This window comes from Dromiciops gliroides, chromosome 2 (genome assembly GCF_019393635.1).
Source record: "Dromiciops gliroides isolate mDroGli1 chromosome 2, mDroGli1.pri, whole genome shotgun sequence".
NCBI lineage: Eukaryota > Metazoa > Chordata > Mammalia > Microbiotheria > Microbiotheriidae > Dromiciops > Dromiciops gliroides.
The window spans coordinates 408,292,878-408,320,116 of NC_057862.1; the positions used below are offsets into that span (position 1 = coordinate 408,292,878).

At 36.9% G+C, this 27,239-nt stretch overlaps 2 protein-coding genes across 3 annotated transcripts in view; one reads left to right on the forward strand and one right to left on the reverse strand.

Annotated features, from left to right (window-relative positions):
* Positions 1-6,000, forward strand: part of SIAH1 (siah E3 ubiquitin protein ligase 1) — a 41,897-nt gene extending 35,897 nt beyond the window's left edge. For both annotated transcript variants that reach the window (XM_043986717.1, XM_043986716.1), the window contains exon 2: positions 4,091-6,000. In XM_043986717.1, coding sequence (XP_043842652.1) covers positions 4,093-4,941 — 849 coding nt within the window. In that variant the 5' untranslated portion in view covers positions 4,091-4,092 and the 3' untranslated portion in view covers positions 4,942-6,000. The remainder of the gene's footprint in view (positions 1-4,090) is intronic.
* Positions 6,001-14,057: 8,057 nt separating this feature from the next.
* Positions 14,058-27,239, reverse strand: part of LONP2 (lon peptidase 2, peroxisomal) — a 127,931-nt gene continuing 114,749 nt past the window's right edge. Inside the window, exons 13-15 of the mRNA XM_043986715.1 lie at positions 21,962-22,169; positions 21,189-21,379; positions 14,058-15,565 (exon numbers count right to left, since the gene is read on the reverse strand). Coding sequence (XP_043842650.1) covers positions 15,344-15,565; positions 21,189-21,379; positions 21,962-22,169 — 621 coding nt within the window. The 3' untranslated portion in view covers positions 14,058-15,343. The remainder of the gene's footprint in view (positions 15,566-21,188; positions 21,380-21,961; positions 22,170-27,239) is intronic.

The following is a 27,239-nucleotide window of genomic DNA, read 5'->3' on the forward strand; positions in this document are numbered from 1 at the left end:
ACTTGCCCGGGGTCACACAGCTAGTAAGTGTCAAGTGTCTGAGGTCAGATTTGAACTCAGGTCCTCCAGAATCCAGGGCCAGTGCTTTATCCACTGTGCCACCTAGCTGCCCCAACTGCATTTTTATGAGAAAAAAACTAACTTTTTTTCACATGTTGTCCTATGTGGAATTTGTGGAACAGTAGGGTTAAGAAGGAAATATTACAGAAACACTTTCTCTGACCAGGCATTTATACTAAATATAAATTAACTACGTTTTGAGAAAAGAAACTTAACAGTTATATTTAGTTGTGTACAGGGCAGGTGATGTATTGATATAGTGCATAAAACCATTTTTCATTTTGTCACTGTTCACCTCTCATTTCTTAAGGATCCACACTAATGGATGTGCAAGTGATTTTTATAGGTTATATTGGTGTACTGTTAACTCCATTGTATGACATCTGACACAAATTGCTGTGTATATTTAGTTATAAAGGGACACAAACCTCACACAGCAGAAAATGTTATAGTAGAAACACTTTATGTGCCTCCTGTTTATGGCAAAACTAAACTCCTGTTATTATAACAGGCTTTTAAAAAATTGCATTGTAGTTTTACATAATGTTTTTCTTTCTTTCTTTTTTTTTTTTTGGCAAGGCAGTGAGGGTTAAGTGACTTGCCCAGGGTCACACAACTATTAAGTGTCAAGTGTCTGAGGTTGAATTTGAACTCAGGTCTTCTTGAGTCCAGGGCCAGTGCTTTATCCACTGAGCCACCTAGCTGCCCCCAAGTTTTACATAATGTTGAACTAAAATATAGCTGAATTAATGTAACAATAAGCTTCATTATTACAAAGTTCTGTTTTACTTACACTGTTTTTTCCCTCTGTTTCAACTTTGGAAAATTATTTGTGCACGGTTGGCCAGAGGGCCATGCTGTAATATCATAAGATTTGTGCCTTGTACTAAAGAGGGTATATAACTGGTGTTCTATTGCAGTGGGAGTGAGTTTTTGGCTGGTGGAAAAAGAGGCTTGTTTGTCTTTTGTTACGGTTCATGGCTTCTTGGCACCCCTCTGCACCACTACCAGCCTCCTTTTTGGTGTGTTTGTGTATCTGTCTGTGTGTACATACAGAATAGTGGCAGAAGTCTTTCAGTATCACTGATAATGGGTGGTTAATGTTCTGAAGACCATAATCTAAGTGAACTTTAAGATGTTCAAAATGTTTTGCCTAACTTTTACCTCAGAGCCTATTAAAAAGCTTCTGTCTGTCCCTTCTTTCTCCAACCCCCTTTTTTTTTCTTCTCCCCTTTGCTTTCATTTCCTTTAATTGGCCATAACATGAAATGAAGTTTTTAAAACTGCTATTTATGTTATGTAACCTGAGGTATATAACCCCAAGAGGAGTTAAACTTAAGGTTTTTTCCTAGAAACTTGAAAAAAAACCAAACTAGTTTTAAAAATCATCTTAAAAAATTTTTTTTTATTAGTTATTGGTCTTCAGTTCAACATTAGGCACCCACGTCCAAGGCACCATTCCAGAAATAAGGTTTCTCGTGTGTGTGTGTGTGTGTGTGTGTGTGTGTGTGTGTGTGTGTGTGTGTGTGTGTGTATGCATGCATATTTCTTAGGAGCCCTTGCAAATCACTTTGGCTGCTTCCCAGTAGTAACTGGCTGTGTGTGTGGCTGAGTCAGTTTGTGGGGAGATATGGGCATGGTGGAGCTTCTGGCCACCAAAAGCTATAGTGGACTTCCCCAAAGGAGTGTATAGTAGTGTTTGTTTCTTTAAAACAGTCTATATTTCTTTGTAATTTTAGGGTTTTTGAATAGCAATTTAATTGAAACTCTTTATTCTGTGGATGACAAAATTGAGGACTAGAGGTTTACATAGGTAGTGGCAATGTTAAAAGAAAAAATAAGATCCCTAGGCTAATATACCACACAACTTGGTTTCTTTTTTGGAGGGTTAGGGGGCATTTAAGTATGTATTTAAACATTTTGTCTTTCAAGTTGTATTATTAAAAATATTTTTAACATTCTTTTTAAAACTTTGATTTCAGAATTCTTTCTCTTCTATTCCTCTCCCACTTACTGTGAAGGCCAGAAATGTGATATCAATTATACATGTGAAATCATGCAAAACATTTTCATATTAGCCATGTTGTAACAACAGCCACCAGAACGCACAAAAATAAAGTGAAAAAAATTATGCTTCAGGAGAGCTTTGGGATTCTTCTTTCTGTCTCCTGCTGTGTTGGGGGGGGAACACTACATAAATGTGGACTTTTGATTTATTTGGACATTGAAAAACAACAGTCAGGAATATTTTTCTATGTAAATAAATAACATCTATCTTGGGGAAGGGAGGGAAATTATACCAGTAGTAATAATAGTCGACTCTTGATTACCCTGCTGATGGAGGGGGTAGCCATAAGTGCAGATAACCTTTAAAAATTGTCATTTTAATGTCACTCTTTAATTCACCCTGGAACTTCCCTCACTGTGCTTGGCCTCAGTCCTTTTTCTGCCCCCCACCCCCCAAATTCGGCCCTTAATTGGAGCTCCGCAACACGAAAAGTTATCCCAGTAGTGTGGAGGGTACAGTATTCTAGAAGTGGCATGGGGAAATAGTCCTAGAGCCAACTGGGAGGCAGGAGAGAGGAGCCCCACCCCAAATGAGGTAATGATGGTCAGGGGAAACCTTCCCCCAACTAACCCACAAAGCAGATAATTGAAAAGTTGACTTTAAATTAGTTCTATGCTATAAATGACCAATCCTATTGGACTATGTAGCATCTTAAAAAGAAAAAAAAAATAAAACCCCAAAATGAAGGGGGGGGGAATTATGCTTTGATTTGCATTCACACTCCATCAATTTTTTCTCTTGAAGTAGGATAGCATTTTTCATCATTAATCCTTTGGAATTGTCTTGGATCATTATATTGATCAGAATAGCTATCATTCACAGTTGATCATCATAGAATATTGCTGCTACCAAGTACAATGTTCTTCTGGTTCTGATTGCTTATTTTTGCATGAGTTCATAGAAGTCTTCCCAGGTTTTTTTCTGAAAAGTTTTTACTTTCTTTTAGCATAGCAGTATTACATCACAATCATATACCATGACTTGTTCAGCCATTCCCAATTGAGGACATTCCCTCAGTTTCCAATTCTTTGCCACCACAAAAAGAGCTTCTATAAATATTATTGTACATATAGGTCCACTTCTTTTTGTTTTGTTTTGTTTTTTGGTGGGGCAATGAGGGTTAAGTGACTTGCCCAGGGTCACACAGCTAGTGAGTGTCTGAGGTTGGTTTTGAACTCAGGTTCTCCTGAATCCAGGGCCGGTGCTTTATCCACTGCGCCACCTGTCCACTTCTTTTTGATCTCTTTTTGTGATACAGACTTTAGTGGTCTTTCAAAGTTGTATTGTGACTGGAACTTAAACTTTTAAACTTGCTTTGCTGTTTCTAATGTCCTCAGAAATAATTTTTACAGCATGCTGCATTTAGTGGAAATATACTCAAGCCCCAGTTAAAACGTGCGCTATGTGGACGTGTGCACACACACAGGCACACAACTTTAATACAGATCAGTATATACTGTTACAGTTCTAAATCTAGGAGAAATTTGTTTAAGAAAAAATGCTTCCTCAACAGAAGGGGATGAGAATGGGGTGGGACAGAATGTTGCACACCTTCAGATATAGTCACTATGTGTTATTTTTGTTTAACTGTTTTTCTTTGTTTACAAAAGAGGCTTTGATTCTTGGGGGAAGGCTGGTATATCCATAAACAATTGGTATGAAAACAAAGTCTTTTGTTTATGAATATGAAACACTAATTGGCTGGGTGACTTACTCTAAAACTTTTCATTCTTTTAGGGAGTTTAGAATATAGTTTCCTGGTTTCTGTGTACAATGAATTAATAAAAAATAGTTGTTTGCTTCTAAGAATTGGCTTCAATTCTTTCCAAACTTTTCAGAAGCTTCCTGTAAAAATATAGGATTTCTAGTATGTACAGAGAACTTATTTATTGGGGTGGGGAGTGGGGAAGAACCCATGGTTAATACTTCTGTATGGTGACTTTTTTCTTCATTCTATTGCAGAAATGAGCCGCCAGACTGCTACAGCCCTCCCTACTGGTACTTCCAAGTGTACACCATCCCAGAGGGTGCCTGCATTGACTGGCACAACAGCATCGAACAATGACTTGGCTAGTCTATTTGAGTGTCCCGTCTGCTTTGACTATGTGTTACCCCCTATTCTTCAGTGTCAGAGCGGCCATCTTGTTTGTAGCAACTGTCGTCCAAAGCTCACATGTTGTCCAACTTGCCGAGGCCCGTTGGGGTCCATTCGCAACTTGGCTATGGAGAAAGTGGCCAATTCAGTACTATTCCCTTGTAAATATGCCTCTTCTGGATGTGAGATAACTTTGCCACACACAGAAAAAGCAGACCACGAAGAGCTGTGTGAGTTTAGGCCTTATTCATGTCCATGTCCTGGTGCTTCGTGTAAATGGCAAGGGTCTTTGGATGCTGTAATGCCACATTTGATGCATCAGCATAAGTCTATTACAACACTACAGGGAGAAGATATAGTTTTTCTTGCTACAGACATTAATCTTCCTGGTGCTGTTGACTGGGTTATGATGCAGTCTTGTTTTGGCTTTCACTTCATGTTAGTCTTAGAGAAACAGGAAAAATATGATGGTCACCAGCAGTTCTTCGCAATTGTACAGCTGATAGGAACACGTAAACAAGCAGAAAATTTTGCTTATCGACTTGAGCTAAATGGTCATAGACGGCGATTGACTTGGGAAGCTACTCCTCGATCTATTCATGAGGGAATTGCAACAGCTATTATGAATAGTGACTGTTTAGTTTTTGACACCAGCATTGCACAGCTTTTTGCAGAAAATGGCAATTTAGGCATCAATGTAACTATTTCCATGTGTTGAAATGGCAATCAAACGTTTTCAGGCCAGTGTTTAAAACTTTGCATCATTTAATTTCACAGAAGATAGGGTAACCATCTTTGACTGCCAAATATAAACTCTTTTGGTAGGTGAAAGCTAGACATAATGAAGGTAAATAAAAGGAAAGGCTGTTAAATGCAGGAAGCAGTTGCATGTAATAACACTAATATATTTAAAAATAAGTCAACAGTAAACCACTGAAAATATATATACACCCAAAATGGGCATCTTTTGTATTAAGAAAGTTGATCCTACAAGAAATGTTGTAAAATAATTCTAAACTTGTATTTGTAGATTGATTGTACTGTTGAAGAGAATACTGTTTTTTGTGTTTTTTTTTTTATTTGACTGACAAGCCATGTTGAGCAGTCTCTGACTGCTGCTTTTTTCCCCTTTGTAAGTCACTACATAGTATTGCTGCTGTTTGTGTATATTTTTTGTGTATTTGCTAATTTTTATTAACTTCTAGTTTTTCATTAAATTTGACTTTCTTTTCTGTAATTCAGGTTTTCTCACTTTTTTGTACCTTTTAAAAGTTAATTACAGGTGTCTTATCTTTTTGATATGCATAATTGTTTATGGTAAAATATATACATATGTATGTTTGCATTTTTCTTTTCCCCCACAGTAATCAGTTTGTTAGAAACATTGTTTTTAATTCAACTATTGTGAAGATCTGAACAGTAGAGAGCAATTACTTATATTGCAAAAATTGGCCAAGAGAGTCTCCTAAAGCAGATGTAGATTTTTTTAAAAAAAATTCATTCATATCTTCAGATCAGTTTTGTTAGAGGGTATAAGGAAAATTCTGATAAGAAATGTTAAAGATCAGGCTTTTCTCTCTTACCCTTTCACCCCCACTCCCAAAGAATTTTGAAAAAAAAATCAGACATTTTGTTCAAAAATTGTTCTTGTATTAGTTTTGGGAAAAAAAAAAGCATTGTCATACAGTATTTGTAACTAAAAGCAAATCATTTGTTTAAAAAGGCAGTCTGGGGGGAAAAAGATGTTTTTGGTCTTTTATAATTGTCATTAAAAATATCTGGCAAACTAAAAACTTGTGTGTTTTGCTTTAGTGTAGTTTTCTGGTATTATTTTATCCCCAAAGTTATCTTCCTCTTGTCAATTCATTCTTGTTTTTAGCTCTTCTTTTTGAAGTGACATAGTTACTGTAATGCACAATGAGAATACAGTTTTTGATTGTCTAGTTAACTCAGTAACCTAGGTTTCTTACTTAATCTCCATGTAACTGCCTACTTTTGCTAAAATTCACTTCTTCCTGGTAATTCCAATGGGATGACTAAGGGAAAAGAGGGCACTTTTCCCTGGCATCTCATTAATAATGCACCACTATAATTAGTTACAACTTGATGCTAATGACTGAGGTATCCTGAAAGTTCCTGAAGTGCCTTCAGAGTCAGAAAATAATGTTCATCATGGTTTGTCACTGCTCTAATTCTTTGAATTAATAATTTCTGTATTGTATATATTGAAACTATTAACTAGAACACCCATTCCCAGCTAGACTGGATAACAAAAGTTTACTATATTGAAAACCCCCCCCCCCCCACCGGCTTAGTAGAAGCTGAATAAAAAAAGTTTGGTGGGGATTTACTTTGAATTTCACTTTGTTCTAGTAGAGCAAACAAGGCTCCTAAGTAGATTGTTTAGAAGTGCGATTGCTGTTTTGCTCTTAGATAATAAAGGAAGTGGCTGAATACTTAAAATCTTTTGGCTCAGCTTGGTGTAACTGGCCTGTGAGTATCATTAGAAAAGCAGTTTCTTTACCAGTTCATTTAAATTCCCATTTAGAGTAATGTAGTCCATGTGCATAGTGTAGTCTTTGCACACATGAAGTGGGGAGGTCTGGGCTTCTGATTTCATTTGTGTAGGGAGATCCCCATAAAGAAATGCCCATCAATGAAGACCAACTTCTCTGCTACTTAACGTTAGTTGTCTATGACACCATAAAGTTAAGTGACTTGCTCAGGGTCACATAGCCAGAGCTTAAGACTTGAACCGAAGTCCTGCTTCCTAGGCTGGTTCATCTATTATGCAACTAAACCATCATGCTGCCTCCAAATTTATATGTTGTACTAATGGTATCTTAAAATCCAAACTTATTTAACTACTTTATTTCCTAACTGGCTTATGAAGTATAGCTGATGTGGTATCTTTAATATATACTCCCTAATATAAGTCCCCCTTACTGATTTTAAATATACAATCTGGCTGGCTCCAGAAGGACATGGAAAAAAAAAATTGCATGTTTTTTGTGCTATTATAAGTCTTTATTCACTATCAGCTATCTTAATATATTTTGCCCCAAGAGTAATGAATTACTATAAAATGTAATTTACTATGATCACAAAGCACTTTCATATCCATAATCTCATTGGCTTAATGACCCACACTGTGAGGTAGAGTAGGGACTATACCCATTTAAAAGATGAGCATATAGAAAGCCAAAGAGGTAAGAGTATTTGCCCAGTCATGGCATTAAATGGTGCTTGGGATTTGAATCAAGTTCTTTGCCTGAATGCCATATTGATCCATGGGGTAGTTGACATACTCCCATATTTAGTTTCAGGAAGTCTACTATATATCGATATATAGATATATATCTATATGGAGATATTGCCTTAAGAAAATAAAGTTCAAATTCTGCTGTCCTCTAAGTAATCTGACCAAGAGAGGCAGTGTGGTGTTATACACTAATTATCAAGACCTTGCTTCTTAACTCATTGCACTTGTAATCCATCTTAGTTGGTGTATAGGTTAATTTTGATGGTTTTTGTTTATGTGGATTGGTGGACAATTAAAATTATGATTAGTAAATCTTTAATTGTTAGTAGTGCATTTGCTTGAGGACTAGATTGTTTATCTCTGCTATTGACCACAACATTTGTTATATATACATATATACTCCCAACACCCACAGTTTTCTACCTCAATATAAAGCACAACTAACTAAATAACTTGGCATGTTTGTTGTATTTATAGCAATTTTGTTCAATTACACCTTTGTTTTAAACAAGTCAATGGACTATAGTAAATTGTTTCTATTTCTGTTGCTTCCCTCATTTTCAGTGAGTCCTGTGCTGGTGAAAATTAGCTTCACAGCAGTGAGGAAATAGATTCTGGTAGATCAACACAAAGGAAGTGACACAGTGGGCAGCCTCAATGCCAGCTTTCGCCTCACATGGATTTGTTTTCTTGGATAAAGTACCTCTAGGGGTAAGAGAAGACCTTGTTGACTCCACCCTGTATACTGACTTTGTCTGCTAAGAAATGGGATGAACCACCAATCTGAGGAACTAAGCAGCTAGATGACAGCAACAACTTCATTACCCTATAGACTTAAATTTGTAACAGATAACTTACAGATTATTTTATTCATTTTGCGTGTGCTGTCTCCTTTTGCTTTCTGTGAAGGAAGGAACTTGCCTTTTTTGATTCTAATGAAAACTTACAGTTTTAGTGCGCTAAAATCTCATTTCTGTTCAGGATGATATCTTAATCAGTGTTTAATTTTTGGTTATGAAATTATAACTGTCATGTATGTTGCTATAACCTTTGAATTAAATAAAAGGGAAGTAATTTAATGAAATAACTTTTATCAGTAGAAAGGAGCATGAGGTGGCAGGAGTTTCGTGCTTTGTATGTATTGTTCAGTGTGATCCCAGTCTCGATTTTTATTATAGTCTTTTTAGAGAATGGCAGTTCTTAAGAGGCTACGAATGGCACAACGCATTTTGTTTAGAAATCCAAGATTAGGGGGCAGCTAGATGGCGCAGTGGTAAAGCACCGGCCCTGGATTCAGGAGTTCCTGAGTTTAAATCCGGCCTCAGACACTTGACACTTACTAGCTGTGTGACCCTGGGCCACTTAACCCTCATTGCCCTGCAAAAACCAAAAAAACCAAACAAACAAAACAAGAAATCCAAGATTAAGTAAAATGTAAGTTGGTGGGAATCTGAATATCTTTATGCTATGAATTTAAAAAATTTTGTGTACATATACATGCAAATGAATATGTGCATATGTGTGTGTTTCTTGTGATTTCACCCAAGGCTATATAATCTAAAGTTACTTGCCTTAAGGTTGTTTTTTTGTTTTTTTTTGTGAGGCAATTGGGTTTAAGTGACTTGCCCAGGGTCACACAGCTAGTGTCAAGTGTCTGAGGCCTGATTTGAACTCAGGTCCTCCTGAATCCAGGGTCAGTGCTCTATCCCGTGTGCCACCTAGCTGCCCCCTGCCTTCAGTTTAACACCTGATTTGGCAAATGTGACTTGAGCCCAGGTTTTCATGGTCAGTTTTCTATCATCTACCAGTGGTGCCAAATTCAAATAGAAACAGGTGCCACTAAACTGTATAATAAGGATCCTGTGAACTGCATATTGACCTAGAAAACCACATTAATATCTGTGTTTTGTGGTATTATTTATTTTGTTCAATATTTCCCAATTACATTTTAATTTGGTTTGAGCCACACTCAGGAGTGTTGTGGGCCCCATGTGGTGGGCCATGTATCTGACACCCCTCCACTATACCACTGCTGTTTCTAAAATAGTGACGATGTAGTAACATCTCTTCTCCCCCTCCCCCTTTTGGGACAATGAGGGTTAAGTGACTTGCCCAGGGTCTCAGCTAGTGTCTGAGGCTGGATTTGAACTCAGGTCCTCCTGAATCCAGGGTGGGTGCTTTATCTACTTCATCACCTAGCTGCCCCCAACATCTTTTTAAAACAAAAACAAAACAAACAAGCAAGCATAATTCTATTAAGTGTACTGTATATTCAAAATAGGAAATTAAAATTATTTGGCTTCTTGGCAGGTCAGTAGGACTATAGCCATGTAATGGATCTTTCTAGAAGGAACATAAGTACTGATTATAATAGGATTTTTTCCTCCCCCAATTAATTTGATTTTTCTCTCATCAAATACCCCTTCCCCAGTTTGGGGGTGGGAGGGAAGAGTGGGTAAGAACCCCTGCAACCAATACATAGTCAAGCAAAACAAATTCCTATTTACTGTCCAAAAAACCATGCCTTATTTCTGTATCCTGAGTTCATCTGTTAGGGGGTGGGTAGCATGTTTCATTATTAGAACTCTGGAAAATCATAGTTGACCAGAATTTTATGACTTTCAATTTTTACCATGTTACATAAACTATTCTGGCTCTGTACACTTCACTTAATACAAGTCTAAATTTCTTATGATTCAGTAGTATTCCATTACATTTATATACTATATTATTTAGCCATTCCCCAATTGATGGGCATCCCATTAGTTTCCACTTTAGAGCAAGGGTTCTCAATTCTGGAGTCTATGACTAGATCATAGAGCTGTGAATTTGAATGGAAGAAAATGACATTTTTATTTTCACTAACTCTTTTGGTTTCCTTTACAATCCTATTTATTTTATGAATTTAAAGATATTTTGAGAAAGAGGTTTATAGGTTTCACTAGACTGCCAGTGGGATCCCTGACACAAAAGAAAGGTTAAGAACCCCTGTGTTGAAGAAAACTGTGAAAAGAATTCGTTTTTAATTGTGGAAGCCTAAGTAACAAATGAAGCAGCTAGGCGATTTAGGGGATAGAGTGCTGTACCTGGAGCCTGGAATACCTGAATTCAAATCTGGTCATGGACATTAATGCAGTCAGACATGATTGAATGAATGAATCATAACAAAGTAACAATACTTAGGCTAAATGTTGTTAAATTCTGGTGATAAATCAGTTACATGTTGTAGAAACAGTTATCAGTAAAGTGTGACTGACAGTTTTGTGGGATTATCTAAACAGTTGACTAACTTTTGAAACTCCATATAGGCTATAAAGAGCATAATTGCTTAAAATACTGAGACTAGTTTCTAGGATCATCAGGTTGAATGACAGTGATTGATCCCCTTTTGGGGTGTGGGAAGAGACATAGACACAACTGACCTTTAGTCTGAGTTTTATGCTCAAAATATGTAACTTAGAAATAGAAATCCTTATCATGAGAATGAAATGTACGAAATAAATGCATTTCCCAGATAACTATAAAGCTTATTCTGAGTCAAAACTTTTAAAAAACTTAAAGTCCTTATGAAATCTACCACAACTATTTTTGAGGCCTTTTGTTTCCAATAAATTTTTTAAAAGTCCATGTTATACCTAAACTCTGGTAACTAAGGTGCCTTCTGTGTTTTATAAAAGATTAGAAGTATAAATTAGAAAAGGTATTTAAAATATGGTTGCATGCAATTTATGTTCCTAACCTAAATGTTTAATTGGTGATTATATTTATTAGGATTCTTTTAGCCATTAGTTACCACTTTGGCCAAAAAATAGTGCAATCCTCCTTGAGTTTTAGCCATGTTTTTCCCTAAGGTGGTTAGTATCTGCTGACAGACATCCTTTGATAATCAAGGGCTCTTAATGACTCCAGTTCAACAAATCTTTGGGTTGAAAAGTGGATTGGTTAAATTGCTAAGTAACTTGGTAGCAGCTGGTAGATAGATATCCCCAGTCATTCCTGGGTAGAGGGCTTAGAATCAGAAAGACTTGAATTCAAATGAAGCCTCTGACATTAGCTGTGTGATATTGAGTCAGTAATTTAATTTCTGCCTCAGTTTCCTCAACTCTAAATGGGGATAATAATAGCACTTACTTATCAGGGTTGCTATAAGGGTCAAATGAGATATTTATAAAGTACGCACTGTACCTAGCACATAGATAGTGCTGGACAAATATTTTCTTCCTACTTCATGGCACTATATCATGGTTTTGAGTAACTGATTTTGTGGTGCTTGACAAATTTTTCCAAAGTGAAAATAGAGTTGGATGGAATCTTATGTTACACAGGGCAATGTCAGTATGGCTCCAATTACTGTTTGAGATGATTAGTGTCTGGGGCTTGGATGACCATAGGCTGTATGATCATCATTGCTTGATTAGGAACCACCTAAGAATTAATTTGTAGTTCTCAAATTATTGCTGACTTTCCCCCCCAAATCACTGGTAGATCCCTTTACCATTACCATAGTTTTCTCTCATTTGGCATGAAGAGCCTCTGGCAATATTGCCTTTTCATGGAAGTGTTCATTTCTGAAGCACAGAGCAAATACAGCAAGCACAATCATGAGATCATGAAGAATGTATATAACTTAAATTTGATCTCCCCCCCCTCCCTTCCGTCCTCCATGTCAAAGAATTGACCAAAACTGTTTTCTGCACTGTGCTAGAGAATGTCAGTATACCTTTGGTTAGATACAACATGATTGTTTTCTCTTGATGTTTTCATTTTTGGAAGCCCTAAAGGTTTAGCAAGAATACATAAATGCTTGCTAAGGACAAAGGTACATGTTAAGGTCTATGTAAACAACATTCCTTTTATTGTTTGTTTTTGTTTTTGTTTTTTGGTATAGTGGGTGAGACAGGGCTGATGTAATAGCATGGTAATGTAGTTGGTAAAGTTTAGGCATTCATTTAATTTGTAAAATGTAAATTAAACTGTGACAAGGTGCTGCTGAGTCCTATCTCATAATGGGTAAATGAAGAGGGAAGAGTATATAATAGATTTTCCAGCATTAGTATAGCATGTATGCACACCAGTTTTATGAGATTCTGTAGTTTGCTTGTAGCCTGTGCTCTCTGGAACTTCTACAATGTGCCAAGCACTGCTTAAAAATAAATAAACAAACAAACAAACAAACAAAAAAAACCCCTAAAGCAGAGTACCCAGGAGAGCAGCATTGGGGGTCTTCCAGAGGGGCCATAATTTCTAATAGCAGCTCTGCCCCAAAAGAGCTTCTTCCAGTATGTGTGCTGGGCTGTCCAGTGCAGTTTGCTGCAAGAATGACTGGGGGGAAAAAGATGAAAAGCTATCATAAAGCCAGGATGCCCAAGACAAATCCAGAATATAAAAATAACAGCAAAATACCTACAAGCAAAGCCTTGAAGAAAAACAGTTCCCTCCAACACCAGTTAGAATTCCTAGAAGAAATGATGCAAAAGTTAAAAATAATATTATAAGTGAAATGAGAGAGACAAAAGAATTGGGGGAAAATGAGAGCTGTGCAAGAAAGGCTTGGAAAAAGAATCAATATCTTTGCATAAGAAGTATTAGACCTTTCCCAAGTAACGGACTGAAAATTAGAATGTACCAAATGATAGTTAATGATTCTGAGAAAACAAAGTTTTAAAAAATATAAGAAAATGTAAAGTATATAAAAAAAACAACTGGAAAACAGATCAGAGAAAGATAATAAAAGAATCACTGGTCTCCCTGGAAGCCATGATCAGAAAGAGAGCTCAAATCTCATGAACTTCAAAAAAACCATGAAAGAAAATTTGCCTTATCGCTTAAAACCAGAAGGCAAGGTGAAAATAGAAATAATCCACTGGTTTTGTCCTGAAAGAAACCCTAAAATTAAAAGTTGGGATGTAATAGCCAAAATTCCAGACCTTCTTGGTTAAAAGAATACTGCAAGCTTCCAAAGTCTAAGTACTCAGGTAGTAGTTAAGGTCCTGCAAGATATAGCAGTACTTAAGGTTCTTTAGGAGTGAAGAACATGGAATGACATGATATTTCAGAGGGCAATAAATTACCAGCCAAACTGAGTATAATTCTACAGGGGGAAAAAGACCCTTAATAAAATAGGACTTGCAAGCATTAGTGATTACAAAAAATAGTGGTATATAAATGTGAAAAAGAGGGAAAAAATGTACACAAGTGAGCAATTGCAAAAGACATAGAATGAACTTTATAAGGTGTCATTCCTCTACTGGGCGGGGAGAGGGGAGGTGGATACAAACAACTTCTAGCAACTAGTGATAGCAAGGGTCAGAGTCAAAAAAGATGGAGGTCCTGGGAATGAATGTTTTTTAAAAAGTGATCTGACCTTAAAAGGAGAAAGGGAGGGAGAAAAGATAAAAAAAGAAAATGGGAGGAATAGGGTAGGTACTTATCTCACATTATCAGGGGTAGAAGTCTGCCAAAGGGGTATGGAGAACAAATGTCATTTGAACTGAACACTTCAAATTGATGAAGAACAAAGTGACTAATAGCAGAACATATGTTATAACAACAACACTAAAAAAATCTGAAAATTTTAAAAAAGATTTTTAATTCCTTATCAACAATGAGGCCTGATGATTGGGAATGCTTCTTAACTCTTTGATAGAGAGGTGATGGACTAGATGTACAGAGTGAGACATTTTAGGATATGACCAGTGTGGGGATGTTTTGCTTGAGTATGCATGTCTTTTTCTTCCCCACTCCTTTGGGGGAGGGATAGGAGATACTTGTTTACTGGGAAAAAATTAATTTAAAAAAATGGCTTTTAAAAAAAGCAATCCTAAAAAGCAGGTTGATGAGCCAAGTCTTTGAAAATAGAGTATTTCTTCCATAAAATCTTTCCCCATAACCATAATTCATAATGATCTTGACTCTTTAATTTATACTTTGAACCACACAATCCAACATTTCTATGAAATACTTTTAAGGGATATAGTATACAAAGTAGTTAACCAAATAGAAACTGTAAGTGAATTTTTTAATATGCTCTAGTGCTTCTTTTTTTTTTTTAAGTGCGTCTTAAATTATTATTTTAGGAATCATTAACTTTGGCCTTTTTTTGTATGTATGAGAGATCCTGAATCCTAACTCTTATTACTGGGTTCACTGAAGGCTAGATGTGGCAGAGTTACTAGGTTAAAAGGATACTGCAGGGGGCAGCTAGGTGGCACAGTGGATAGAGCACCTGGATTCGGGAGGACCTGAGTTCAAATTCAGCCTCAGACACTTAACACTTACTAGCTGTGACTCTGGGCAAGTCACTTAACCCCAATAGCCTCACCAAAAAAAAAAAAAAAAAAAAAAAAAAAGAATACTGCAAGTTGGATAAGGGATAGGGAGGGAGTGCCATTCTACCACTTCAGGCAACATCTCTAACTTTATCTTAGAAAGCTTCCTAGAACGTTGAAAAGGGGTTGACCTGCCCAGAGTCATAAGGCCTACTGTGTCAGAGAGGACTGAAATCGAGGTCTTGCAGGGCTCTTGATTACAGTTCTAATGCTCAATCAACTAAATGTTTAAAAAAGCCTCCACTAAAATTGAAAGTAAAAAGTAAAATCATTTATGCTAATAAACCTATATTACAATAAAGTCTGATACAGATTAATACTAGTTTATTAAATATCTATCTGCTTACATATGTTAGCTAATACAATCACATCTTATTAATTACCATTGTAATTAAATATGATCTACTCGTCAGTGACCAGTCTATCATTAAACAAGCAGTATATTCCCAAAAAGTGATTAGAAAATTTAATTTTGGTACTTCATTCCTGTTTTTAAATTTCTAAAACTTGAAAACTTTTGGTCACTCTCCTTAAAGTTTACTATTTATGAGACCAAGCCTAGTTTTGACTGAAAAACCTCCATCAAAAGCTGCATTCAGAACTTCATCTAGGCAGGTTGCTGTGATAAAAGTCAAATCCTGGCGCACATTACTTGGAATCTCTTCAAGATCTTTCTCATTTCTCTGTGGAATGATGATTCGTTTCAGTCCAGCTCTGTGTGCTGCTAGGACTTTGTCTTTAATTCCACCTACCTAATAAGAGAAAAGAAAGTTGTTGAGATAATAAGGTAAGTTTTCCTTATCAATGAATTTAGATAGTTTGGAATATTCAGTTACATAACGTATTATGTATAATAATGGTATGAGGTCAAGTGGGGAAACCACTTGAAAAAAAATTTAAAAACTATGTACAAAAGAAGCTAATTACAAACAATAATTTGAGAGATTTTACAAAAAATTCTGAAGTGAAAATTATTCTTATTTTACTGTCTTAAGGTGTGTCACAGCAAGAAGCTATTGCAGAAGAGGTAAATAGTCTGTGAAAAACCCAGTCTTGAAGATTGTAACAGTTACAGTATGTAAAATTATATGGTTTTAAAAGTGTATAGTGATTAAAGGATTAGGTATACAACTTTATGAGATTTCATAGCTATGATACAATGTCCTTTAAATTTTATAGAATGCATAGTACAGTTTGCAGCAAACTTCATATATATAATTTTTATTTTTTTTTTGCAGGGCAATGGGGGTTAAATGACTTGCCCAGGGTCACACAGCTAGTAAGTGTCAAGTGTCTGAGGTCGAATTTGAACTCAGGTACTCCTGAATCCAGGGCCGGTGCTTTATCCACTGCGCCATCTAGCTGCCCCCATATATAAAAAATTTAGTAAAACGTTGTAAAAGTGACAGTTAACATCTTTCTACAAATATAGAACTATACTTTCAGATGACAATAATTTGATTGAACAGCTATTTTATTAAGCATCTACTATGTGTTAGGCTGTTTGTCCTTTGTTCTCAAAGAAGACCATGACATCAGGAAGGTGAGGTCATGACTTGCAAGTGAATTGGATTTAAGTGAGGCAGGACTGTGCAAGGTCACCAGCCTCAGTCTCTCCTCCAAAGCCATCTGGGTTTAGTGACAAGATATAGAAAGATGGGAGATGGCCCCAGATGCAGTGAGAGACCTTGGCCTTTTTAAGCTAAGGTCTTTCCCAGGTCTCTGTCTGAGGTGATGCCCATTCAGCGATTTAAGGCTAGGTAAAAAATGAGGCAAATAATGGCTTCTTTTAACTAGTCAAATAAGAAAAAAAATCAGTGTGGGAGAGGAAGACCTTCAGGGTTTCTGGTCAAAAGAGAAACAATTGCTATTTACACTCTGGGCCATCAAAACCCAAACAATGATCAAGTGAGGCTTGGGACCGATTTTTGGTCCCTCAATGAGAGCCAGAGTAATTTGTATTAAAGGCATGGCCTGGAAAAAAAATAAATCTAGCTTGTAAATTCCAAAGAAATCTTGTAGGTTTCAGCAAACAAAAAACTTATATTCCTTTGGGCGGAGCATCTGCAGGTAAGAGTATGATTCCCAATGTAGGTGGAGGTAGAGAAAGAAGGAAGCAAGTATGTGTTAAGCACCAGAGACATAAAGACAGAAACACTTCCTGCCCTGTAGGACCTTACATTTTACAATTCAGTGTCTTTACACATAATAAAGTGGAATGTGAGTAAAGGTCAACATGGGCATTTTGAGTTATAGTATGAGAATTCATATTTAGCCAAAATGTAAAATACCACAAAACTTAAATAATCAGATTTTGTAATAACTTGTGTTAGTTAATTTTTAAAAGCATTGACAAATAATCAAAAACATTAAAGGCCCCAAAATTCATGTAATATAAAATGATAGACCTAGGGATGTTTAGCCTAGGAAGGAAAGGATTTGTGGAGGTTTGTGGATTTATAGTGAACATAGCTGTCTTCAAAGTATTTGAAGGTATGTCACTAAAAAGGGGGATTACATTTGTTTTGACAATGCAGGGAAGTTACATCAGGGAAATTTAGGTGCAGGGTAAAAGGAAAAAATAGTTGGGCTGCATCTTGTCTGGGATGTTACTGGTAAAGGGCTTCTGTTAGATACTGGTTAGACTAAATAGGCAACTCTGAAATTCTGTGTTAGTGAATTTATTTATTTTAAATCCCAAGGCTGTGGGATTTAAAACTGGAAATGACCTCATTTTACAGAAGAATAAACTGAGGAGGTCCAGAGAAGTAAAGTAACTTACTCAAGTTCATACAAGCAATATATGAAGAGCTGGGATCTGAATTTGGGCATTCTGGTTCTACAATGTGACCTAGATAGTAAACCAAGCAGGATCAGAATCCCCCAACTCCACTCAAATTCTATGTATTAGACTGTAAGAGCCATTACTATTTTATATAAATCTTAAACTAGAATGATCCTTAAAATTTAAAGAGTCACAGGATTTCATAATAGCAATTTACAATTTCTTCCTGTATAGCAATGTATTTGATGTGGCAAATGGAAGATGTTTCTAAATAGATTTAGAAAGGTGAGGACTGCACCAAAAGTTTTGAAACTTGGCTAAAAACAAAGTTATGTGTTTGCCTGCATGAAGGTACAATATTTAGATAAATTAGGGCCCCAGATGCTGCTATGTAAAAATAAAGAAAAAACATTCTCCTAAATACTTTATGATATCTCCTAATTACTTTTTCCTATAAAGGTAACAGGAAAAATTTATCTTTGGAGAGTTTACCTACACTATAGTGTGCCAGAATGGTTTGGTTTGTCTGGAGAAAAACTTACTCATCATCATTCCTACCTCTTCCTCTCCTAATAGTGGAGACACAATCACTGGGTAGCCAGGTAACCTTCCCTGCCAGTTCCATATACTTTCTGCTTTCTTATTCTCATAGCTTTCAGATCTACCCCCCCCCCCCAGAACCTTTGCCCTTCTTTTAAATTTGCTCTATATTTAACAAATTTTCCTTTATCTTAGACCTCATTCACCCTAGAACCTCAGAGACCATCTACTCTAATGACCCCAACCATTTTACATACCAGGGAACCAATGCCAAAGAAGGCTAAATGATGTGCCCCTTGAAGTAGTAAATATGGGCAAAAATGTGAATCCATCTATTGACTCCAAAGCCAGCATTAATGAATAGATCCTGCATTCAGATTTCAATCAAAAATTAATATTCCTCTGACTATCACCACCTATCCTATACCCCTGCTTCAATCCTAAACCTATTCCTTATCCTTTGTTGTTAGTCATTTATTTCAGTTGTGTCTGACACTTCATTACCCTATGTTTGGTTTTCTCGGCAAAGATACAGGAATGGTTTGCCATTAACTTCTCTAGCTCACTTTCTAGATGAGGAACTGAGGCAAACAGTTAAATGACTTGCCCAACGTGGTTTGAACTCAGGTCTTCCTGACTCCACACAGGGCTGGTGCTCTACCACTTAATGCCTCTATATTCTTTACCCTTACTTGTGATTTAAAATGACGGCAGTGCTCACTTAAGTTATTCCTCTTGTTCATTTTCCCACAAAACCCCATCACAAAAGCTTAAATGGTAAGATCTTCCTCCCCGGGGCAGCTAGGTGGTGCAGTGGATAGAGCACCGGCCCTGGAGTCAGGAGTACCTGAGTTCAAATCCAGCCTCAGACACTTAACACTTACTAGCTGTGTGACCCTGGGCAAGTCACTTAACCCCAATTGCCTCGCTTAAAAAAAAAAAAAAAGATCTTCCTCCCCAATCTTGACTTCGTAGTTAGCCAGTTCAACTGTATACTATACCAACTCTAAAAGCTCCAACTCCCCTTTATCACTGCTCTTCCCTTTGCAAAAACCCAACCCTGACAGTTAATTAATTTTTCTATTCCAATTTATATCCTGCTGAAGCGTTAGAAGAAATCACACTACAAATCTGTTATCTAATTTCCACTGGGCCCTCACATTTATGGTACTGCTTTTATTCTTCCTTAACTATTTCTCAAACTTCCTTTCTCTTATTTTTCCTTAGAAAAGGTCCTTAACTTCCTACTTAAGAAAACAAGCTGGGGGCAGCTAGGTGGCAGAGTGGATAAAGCACCAGCCCTGGATTCAGGACAACTTGAGTTCAAATATGACCTCAGACATTTGACACTAGCTGTGTGACCCTGGGCAAGTCACTTAACCCTCATTGCCCCACAAAAAAAAAACCCCAAAAGAACAAAAACCAAGAAAACAAGCCATTTGGCACAAACTCCCTTTTCTAAATCTCAGTCTCCTTCACCTCATCCCCCCCTTGTCTCTTCCTTAGCTTTTCCTCAATTATTTCCCTCAATTATTCCCTGTCCCTGTCATCTATAAAAACATGCCCAGTTCTCCCCCAACCAGTAAAAATACTTGACCCCTCAAGTTATCCTTTGACTGCCAAACTTAGAAAAATTAGTTTACCTTCATTTCTTCTACCATCTTAACAAACTTCACTTAACTGAATCTTCTTGTTCTAAGGGTACTAATTATCTCTTGTTAAATCTTATGGCTTTTTGATTCCTCATCCTTCATGAATCTGTTGTACCTTGACAATTACAAACCCCACTTCTCCTAAATGGTCTGTCTGCCCTAGATTTTTGGAACTGCTTTCTTATGGTTCTCCTCCCATCTGTTCATTCCTTCTAAATCTTTTTTTTTTGGGGGGGGGGGGCCGCAGGGCAAAGAGGATTAAGTGACTTGCCCAGGGTCACACAGCTAGTAAGTGTCAAGTGTCTGAGGCTGGATTTGAACTCAGGTCCTCCTGAATCCAGGGCTGGTGCTTTATCCACTGCACCACCTAGCTGCCTCCTAAGTCTTCTTTACTAGTTATTTTCACGTCCAATTTTTTAGCCATGAGTATCCAAAGGTGCTGTCCTAGGTCCTGTTCTTTTCTTTCTCTACACCTGTAAGTTCAGATGTTATGTCTATGCAAATGATTCCCAGATCTACATATTCATCTGCAGTCTCTTGAGCCCTATATTACCAATTGCATATAAGACATAATAAACAGGATGTCTTCCGTAAGCTTCTCATATTAAACATAAACACAAATAGTACTATTTCTCTCTCCCCTTCTCTTACCACATTCCTTATTTTAGTCATTCAGGTTCTCCAATCAGTTGCCTGGTTTTGGTTGATTCTATCTCTACAACATCCCTCATAACCGCTATCCTTGTTCATGGCCTTATTACCTTTCATCTGGACTATTGCAATAGCTTTCCGATTGGTTTCCTTGATTCTAATCTCTCTCTTCTCCATCATTCAAAAAGTTGTCAAATTGATATAACATAGACCTAAACATGTTACTCTCCTGCTTAAGAAACTCCAGTGGTTCCCACGTGCCTCTACAATAAAATGCAAACTACTCTATTTGGCTTTTAAAGCCCTTCATAATCTGGTTACAACCTATCTCTCCAGGATGATTTCTATATCTCCCCCTCCCCCATTCTGTTCTAGTCATATTATTTATTGCTCACCATATACAACATTCTAGGGACCACCCTCCTATGTGGAGCTTTCCCCCAAGATGTTGGTGCCCTAGTCCCTTCAAATTACAGTGTTTTTCCTTTACACCTTTTGTATTTCCTATTTTATGTAGATGTTTATCCCTTGCAGACAATAATCTTCTTGAAGAGACTTTTCTTCCTTCAAAATATCCCCAGTGCTCCACACGTAATGTTTGTTGAATGAATCATGTCCAAAAAATTCTTATATAGCATGGCAGTGAGGGTAAAGATGATAAAACCATAACATCTAGGTGGTTCCATGGGGCAATTGAGAAAACTCATCATTTGAATCAATGCAAATGGGTTTCCTCTTGCTACTTACTGGAAGAACAAGACCTCTCAGTGTAATTTCTCCAGTCATGGCTACATCTGAACGTACCAGCCGCCCACTAAAAAGTGAGGCAAGGCAGGTTACTATAGTAACTCCAGCAGATGGTCCATCTTTTGTGACAGCTCCAGCTGGGAAGTGCAGATGGATGTCTGTGTTGTCAAGCAGATCAAAACTTCCAGAAGCTATTATTAAAGAAGAAAAAAAAATTAAGTAGAAAATAAAAAACCTGTATTTTTCTTGGTCTTTGTACTTAGGGCTTTCCCTTCCCATTAGTCTTTTAAGATCATTTTTGTATAATGCTATGTTGGGTCCAAAAGCCCTTTGAAACCCCATATGAGAATTTTAACAAAGCTGATGTTTGTTTTTACAAATTATCTTCTGAGTTTTCTAGTAATGTCAGAATCCACACAAAAAAAACTAAAGACAGAGGATGAGAACTTAGACTTTGTATCCTTTTTAGTATAGAAATCATGTTTCTAGATTAAAAATAGGTTAATTAACTCATAGATATGTTTGTATTTTTCAAAAGTATTCCTTGCTAATCAGAAAATAGTGTATAGCTGATTTGAGAAGAAATCTCATGACTATTGGAGACTTAAAGCTCATTTATAAGGGACCTATTAATGTCATCATAATAAAATATCTTAAATTCAACTTTGTTGAAGGAATTGTGGGAAAAGACAATCTAAGGAAACATCTCATCTGGATAGTTAATATTATGGTTCCAATACTGAATTATATACCACTGCTGTTTAACTACATACCATTAGTCAGGTGATATTTCTTTGCATTGCTGCGCAGCCAACTGATAGCAAGGTGTGCAGACTCCTTCATGACATCTCCCAGCTGTCCAGTCAATGTTAACTGACCTTCACCATCCATTCGACTTGCTTCCACAAACATGATCTCCCCACCTAATGGACTCCAGACTAAGCCTATTGCCACCCCTGGCTGACTCAAACGCTCAGACACCTTAAAAAAAACACAAAAAACCAAAAGCATACCAGCATTGTACTTAACACCATTTCCAAAGGACTATAAGTGTCGACTTAGTTTTAGGCTTCCAACAAGTACACTAATAAGGCAACATGTCTTTTCGGGTAAAGCTTTGTGCATTTTTTTTTCTCCTTAAAGAATTTTAGCTACTAATATCTAAAAGGCTGTTGGCACACTTCACACTTACTACTTACCTTTTGGCTTTCTACCAATGGTAACTTAACTTCCTTGTTGTCATTTGTCAAAGGCACACGTTACCTTAAGCCTTAAAAAACTAAGAGTAGGGGCAGCTAGGTAGAGCAGTGGATAGAGCACCGGCCCTGGCGTCAGAAGGACCTGAGTTCAAATCCAGCCTCAGACACTTGACACTTACTAGCTATGTGACCCTCGGCAAGTCACTTAACCCCAATTGCCTCACCAAAAAAAAAAAAAAAATTAAGCAAGAAACTAAGAGTGAACAATTCTGGTTTTAAGGACTGTGTGGACCCAGAGATATTATTATGTTAACACCTGCCCTGCTTATCAAGGAACAAACCTGTTCTAGCTACTCAAGTGTCAATATTATCCTGTATATTCCCCTACTGTTACTTCAAAGCCTGACATTTCACATATATTGCTTTCATGAAAAGGAACAAACCCTATTATATAACAAAAAAGTATTTAAGAAGTGCTCATCTTGGAGACAGTAGGCCTTAAACTTAGTGCAGTGTGAAAAAAGTGGAGCTTGGGCATAGCAAATACATCTCTCTACAGTATGATCTAGAATTTACTGCTTCCTGTCTGATTTAATTTGAGGCCTGCAGGGAGATGTAATAGATCCTCTCTGATACTCAAATTTCACATTTTCAGAAGAAGTAATAGAAAAGCTAGTTAATAGCATCATAGATTTCTTCACCTGAAGTAGAATTTCTATGATGATTTCCCACCTTTTTAAACTTCAAAACTTTTATTAACCCCCCCCCAAAAAAAAAAAAACCAAAACCTTTTATAGATCCCAATTGGTGAATCTTCCTCCTCTTTTAAGGGAAGTAAACCAGATAGAGCTCGGTTATAAAAACTAACAAAGCTTCAAAGTGAGCTTAGGACACACTTCTTGTATTTGTAAAAGTGAGGGTGGTAGACTTGTTTAACTCTAGGTATCTAAGTATCTGGTCCTATTCTATAGAATGTTCATTAACTTACCATATAGACTAAAAGATGTGGGAAAGACAAGGAAAAGAGAACCCTAAATGAAGAAATAGTACATATCGCTATTCCTCTAACATGATATGAGTCATTTTTAAAAAATAGTGAACTAAGTAAGAACATGAAAAAATCAACATACAATTAAGACATGGAACCCAATTATCACAATTATACATGATAGCAGTGAAGAGGGAAACTTAAGAGAAAGCACCTTTAAATATAGGGGGCACTTATATACTCGGGACGTTTTGGTCTTTTAGAACAAAGCTGCTTAAACTGGGCTTTTGGGGTCATGTCACTGAAATGTGGGGGTCACAAAAATTGGCAATAAATGCTTGATTTGTATACCAATTACACACACACACACACACACACACACACACACACACCCCAGGGGCATATAAACATTTTTCAGGCAAAAAGGGGTTGTGAGTGGAAAGTTTAAGATGCCCTGTTTTAGAAGAACCTAATATAGCATTTACTTGGACATCTGCTTCTTTCTTTGAAGATGTCAAAAGGACAAGTAACAAGTATTGCTTTTTGTTCTTGATGGCAATTCTCTACTACTGTTAATCATTTTACACAAAATTTTTATCTAACAATACATGTGGTTTCATTGGGTAAGGAACTCTAGGTGAGCAAACTTACCCTACTAGTGCAGATCAGCATCGGCGCTGCAATTTGAAGCCTCAGAGAAACCTCAGTGCCCATGGCCACTGAGAAATTATTTCTCCAGGGTCATACTGCCAGGATATCGTATAAAAGCAGGACTTGAACTCATATCTTTCTGACTAAGATCAGGAAGAGGCATCTCCTCTATTCCATGTTGCCATGCATTATTGTAATATTTCCTGATAATTGACATAATCCACCTATTTAAAAAAATCTGTACTTGTCAGACTAATTTATAATAAGCTGTATACAAAACAGTTTCCATAAGTTGTTAAGAATTTTCCATGTTAACCAATAGAGAATATATTTTCATTTAGACATTTGTCATTAGCTAGTTCATTTTTTTGGTCACTCCTTTCTCTTCCATTTTTGGAAGCATAATGACATTCCTATTGCTACATTTTAATTTTAAGGTGAAGAATAGTTTAGACTTCTAAGTTAGGATAAGATCTTTCACAGCTGTAGTAGGCATCAGTTTAAGGATGAAAATTTACTGGGCTTCCAAGCATTTGGTAGTTCCAGGATTATCTAAGCAAATAACCCTTGTTAGAAATCATTATTTTGAAATTTGTGATAAGCAATTTACTTTTTCTAAACAAACTTTCTGTTTATAGGTAGCTTTATAGAACAAAAAGGAGCAGCATATCATTTATTCATCAAATATTTATAGGAGAAAGACCTGACTTCTAGGTCCTTGCTGTACCACTAACAAGGCTATATGCCCTTGGGCAAATCTCTGGGTCTTCATCCATATCATATCCAATAACAGGTTTCCCCAAGGCTCTGTCATGTATACATTTCTCTTTTCCCTCTATTTTATTTCACTTGGTGATATAAATTCTCATGGTTTCAATTGTCACATATGCAGATGATTCTCAGATCTACTTGTTTAGCTCTAATGTCTCTCCTGACGTCTGGTCTTACATTTCCAACTTCCTTTTAGAGATCTCAAACTGGAACTGCCTTACAGACATCTTGAACTGGATATCCCAAGAACACCTTAAACTCAACATGTCCAAAACTGAACTCATTAACTCTCCCCTCGCTAAACCTTTCCTTCTTCCTTACTTCATCATTACTTTTGAGGGTACCATTATCTTCCTAGTCACCCAAGCTTCCAAACTAGTTATTATCCTCAACTCGACACACTCTCACTTCCCATATCCAATCAGTAGTCAAGTGCTGTCATTTTTACCTTCTTAAAAGCTCTTGAATATACCCCCTTCTCTAACACTGCCAGAACCCTAGTGTAGTCTTCTATCACCTCCCACCTGGACTATCTGAAAATGCCTGCTGGTTTGTTCATCCTGATTCAAATCTCTCTTCATTCCATCAGTTGTCAAACTGAATCATCTTCTGAAAATGTAGTTTTTAGGAACCTACATCATTCTCCTATTCAATAAACTCCAATGGCTCTCTATCACCTCTAGCATCAAATTTAGAATGTTCTTTTTAATCTTTCAAATCCCTTTATAACCTAGTCCCTTCCTACTTTTCACCTTACTCTCCCCTTCATGGTCCTCTGAAGTCTCTTTGCACATAGCGCTCCATCTCCCAACTCACCTCCACCTCCTGGCTTCCCTGGCTTCTTTCAAGCTTTCAGCCAAGGTCTCACTTTTCCTAATAACTTAGTTTTAATGCCTTCCCTCTGATATAATCCCCAATTTATCCTCTGTGTGTATATGTGTATGTGTATGTGTATGTGTATGTGTATGTGTATGTGTATGTGTATGTGTATGTGTATGTATATGTATATGTATATGTATATGTATATATCTACATCTATATATCTTGTTTGTACATAGTTTGCATTTTGTCTCATCCGTTAGGCTATGAGCTCTTTGAGAGTAGGAACTGTCTTGCCTTTCTTTGTATCCCCAGATCCCCTGGATCATAGAAAGTGTTTAATAAATGCTAGTTGACTGACTCCACCTTTCTGGGCCTCAGTCTCCACATCTGCAAAGTAAGGTGTTGAGCTATATTATTTCAAAATAAAATTATATTTTTTACATCAGTTGATGCACCTGGGTTATCTAGGGTTAACTCTACTTGTTTATAAATTAGAGGCATTTTATACTTCTAACAAACATGGTACCAACATTTTGTGTGTGTGTGTGTGTGGGGGTATAGTTTAATGGTTTGTTGATGTCTCAGTATAGAGATGGATGATTTCTAAAATCTGAATGGAATCAAGAAATGCAAGTAAAAATATAATACTGACCTTGGAGGGGCCTGAAATCCTGTGGCCAGAAAACTGGATAGCACAACAGAGGCTCCTGGCTTAAATGATTGGGTTTCTGAGGCAGAAAACTGAAGAAATTTACTTGGGAAAAACTAGAAATATTTATTTATCATTCTAGACCTCTTTTACAACTGCCAACTACCTATAGTAAGACTTTTCTGAAGTCAGAGCTCATTCTTCTTACTTGGAGCTGTCTTTCTGTTGAAAGTAACCTATATGGCACTCTCCCTTACACCTGCATCACAGCTTTACGTAGCTAATTGTTAGAAATTTCTCTTTGTTGAATCTTAGAGAGAAGGCAACATATCTCTTTTTATATTCTTGTAGCTATTCACAGTGCCTTGAACATATACGTGAATTCAAGAAAGAGCTGTGATTTCATTGGCATGGAGAAGAAGCAATAACTCACAACTCATCAAGATTTTCAAAGTGCTTTATCTGAATCTTTTCTCATTTCAGCCTCACAATGACTGAGTGGCATACCGTGATTATGATTCCCATTTTGTAGATGAAGCAAGAAGAGATGGCAAGTGATTTGTCCCAATAAAGGCCAGAGGTCGGATGTATGCTCAGCTCTTCCTGACTCCACACCCAGCACTCTGTCCCCCACGCCACATCCCTGCCATGCCTTGCTATAGTAAGAGTTTAGCTTTTTTAGAAAGCACTAAAAACAATTTCACCCACCTGGCATTTTCTCCCTAAACTTAACAAATGGGGAGGCAGGGGAGCAGGACTTAATAGTTCAGCTTCCCAGCCATAGCTTAGATTTTTGCAGTGCTTTTCTCGAAACACCTTTGTGAGGCATAGTAGAAAGCATAAGAGGTATTATTTTATATAGATGGGAAATTTTAAGAAACAGAGCAGTGCGGTGAGTTAGAGCCAATGCCCATTATTAATGACCAGACTATCTAGTCAGTTTGAAGGAAACTCAGAACATGACCTCAACA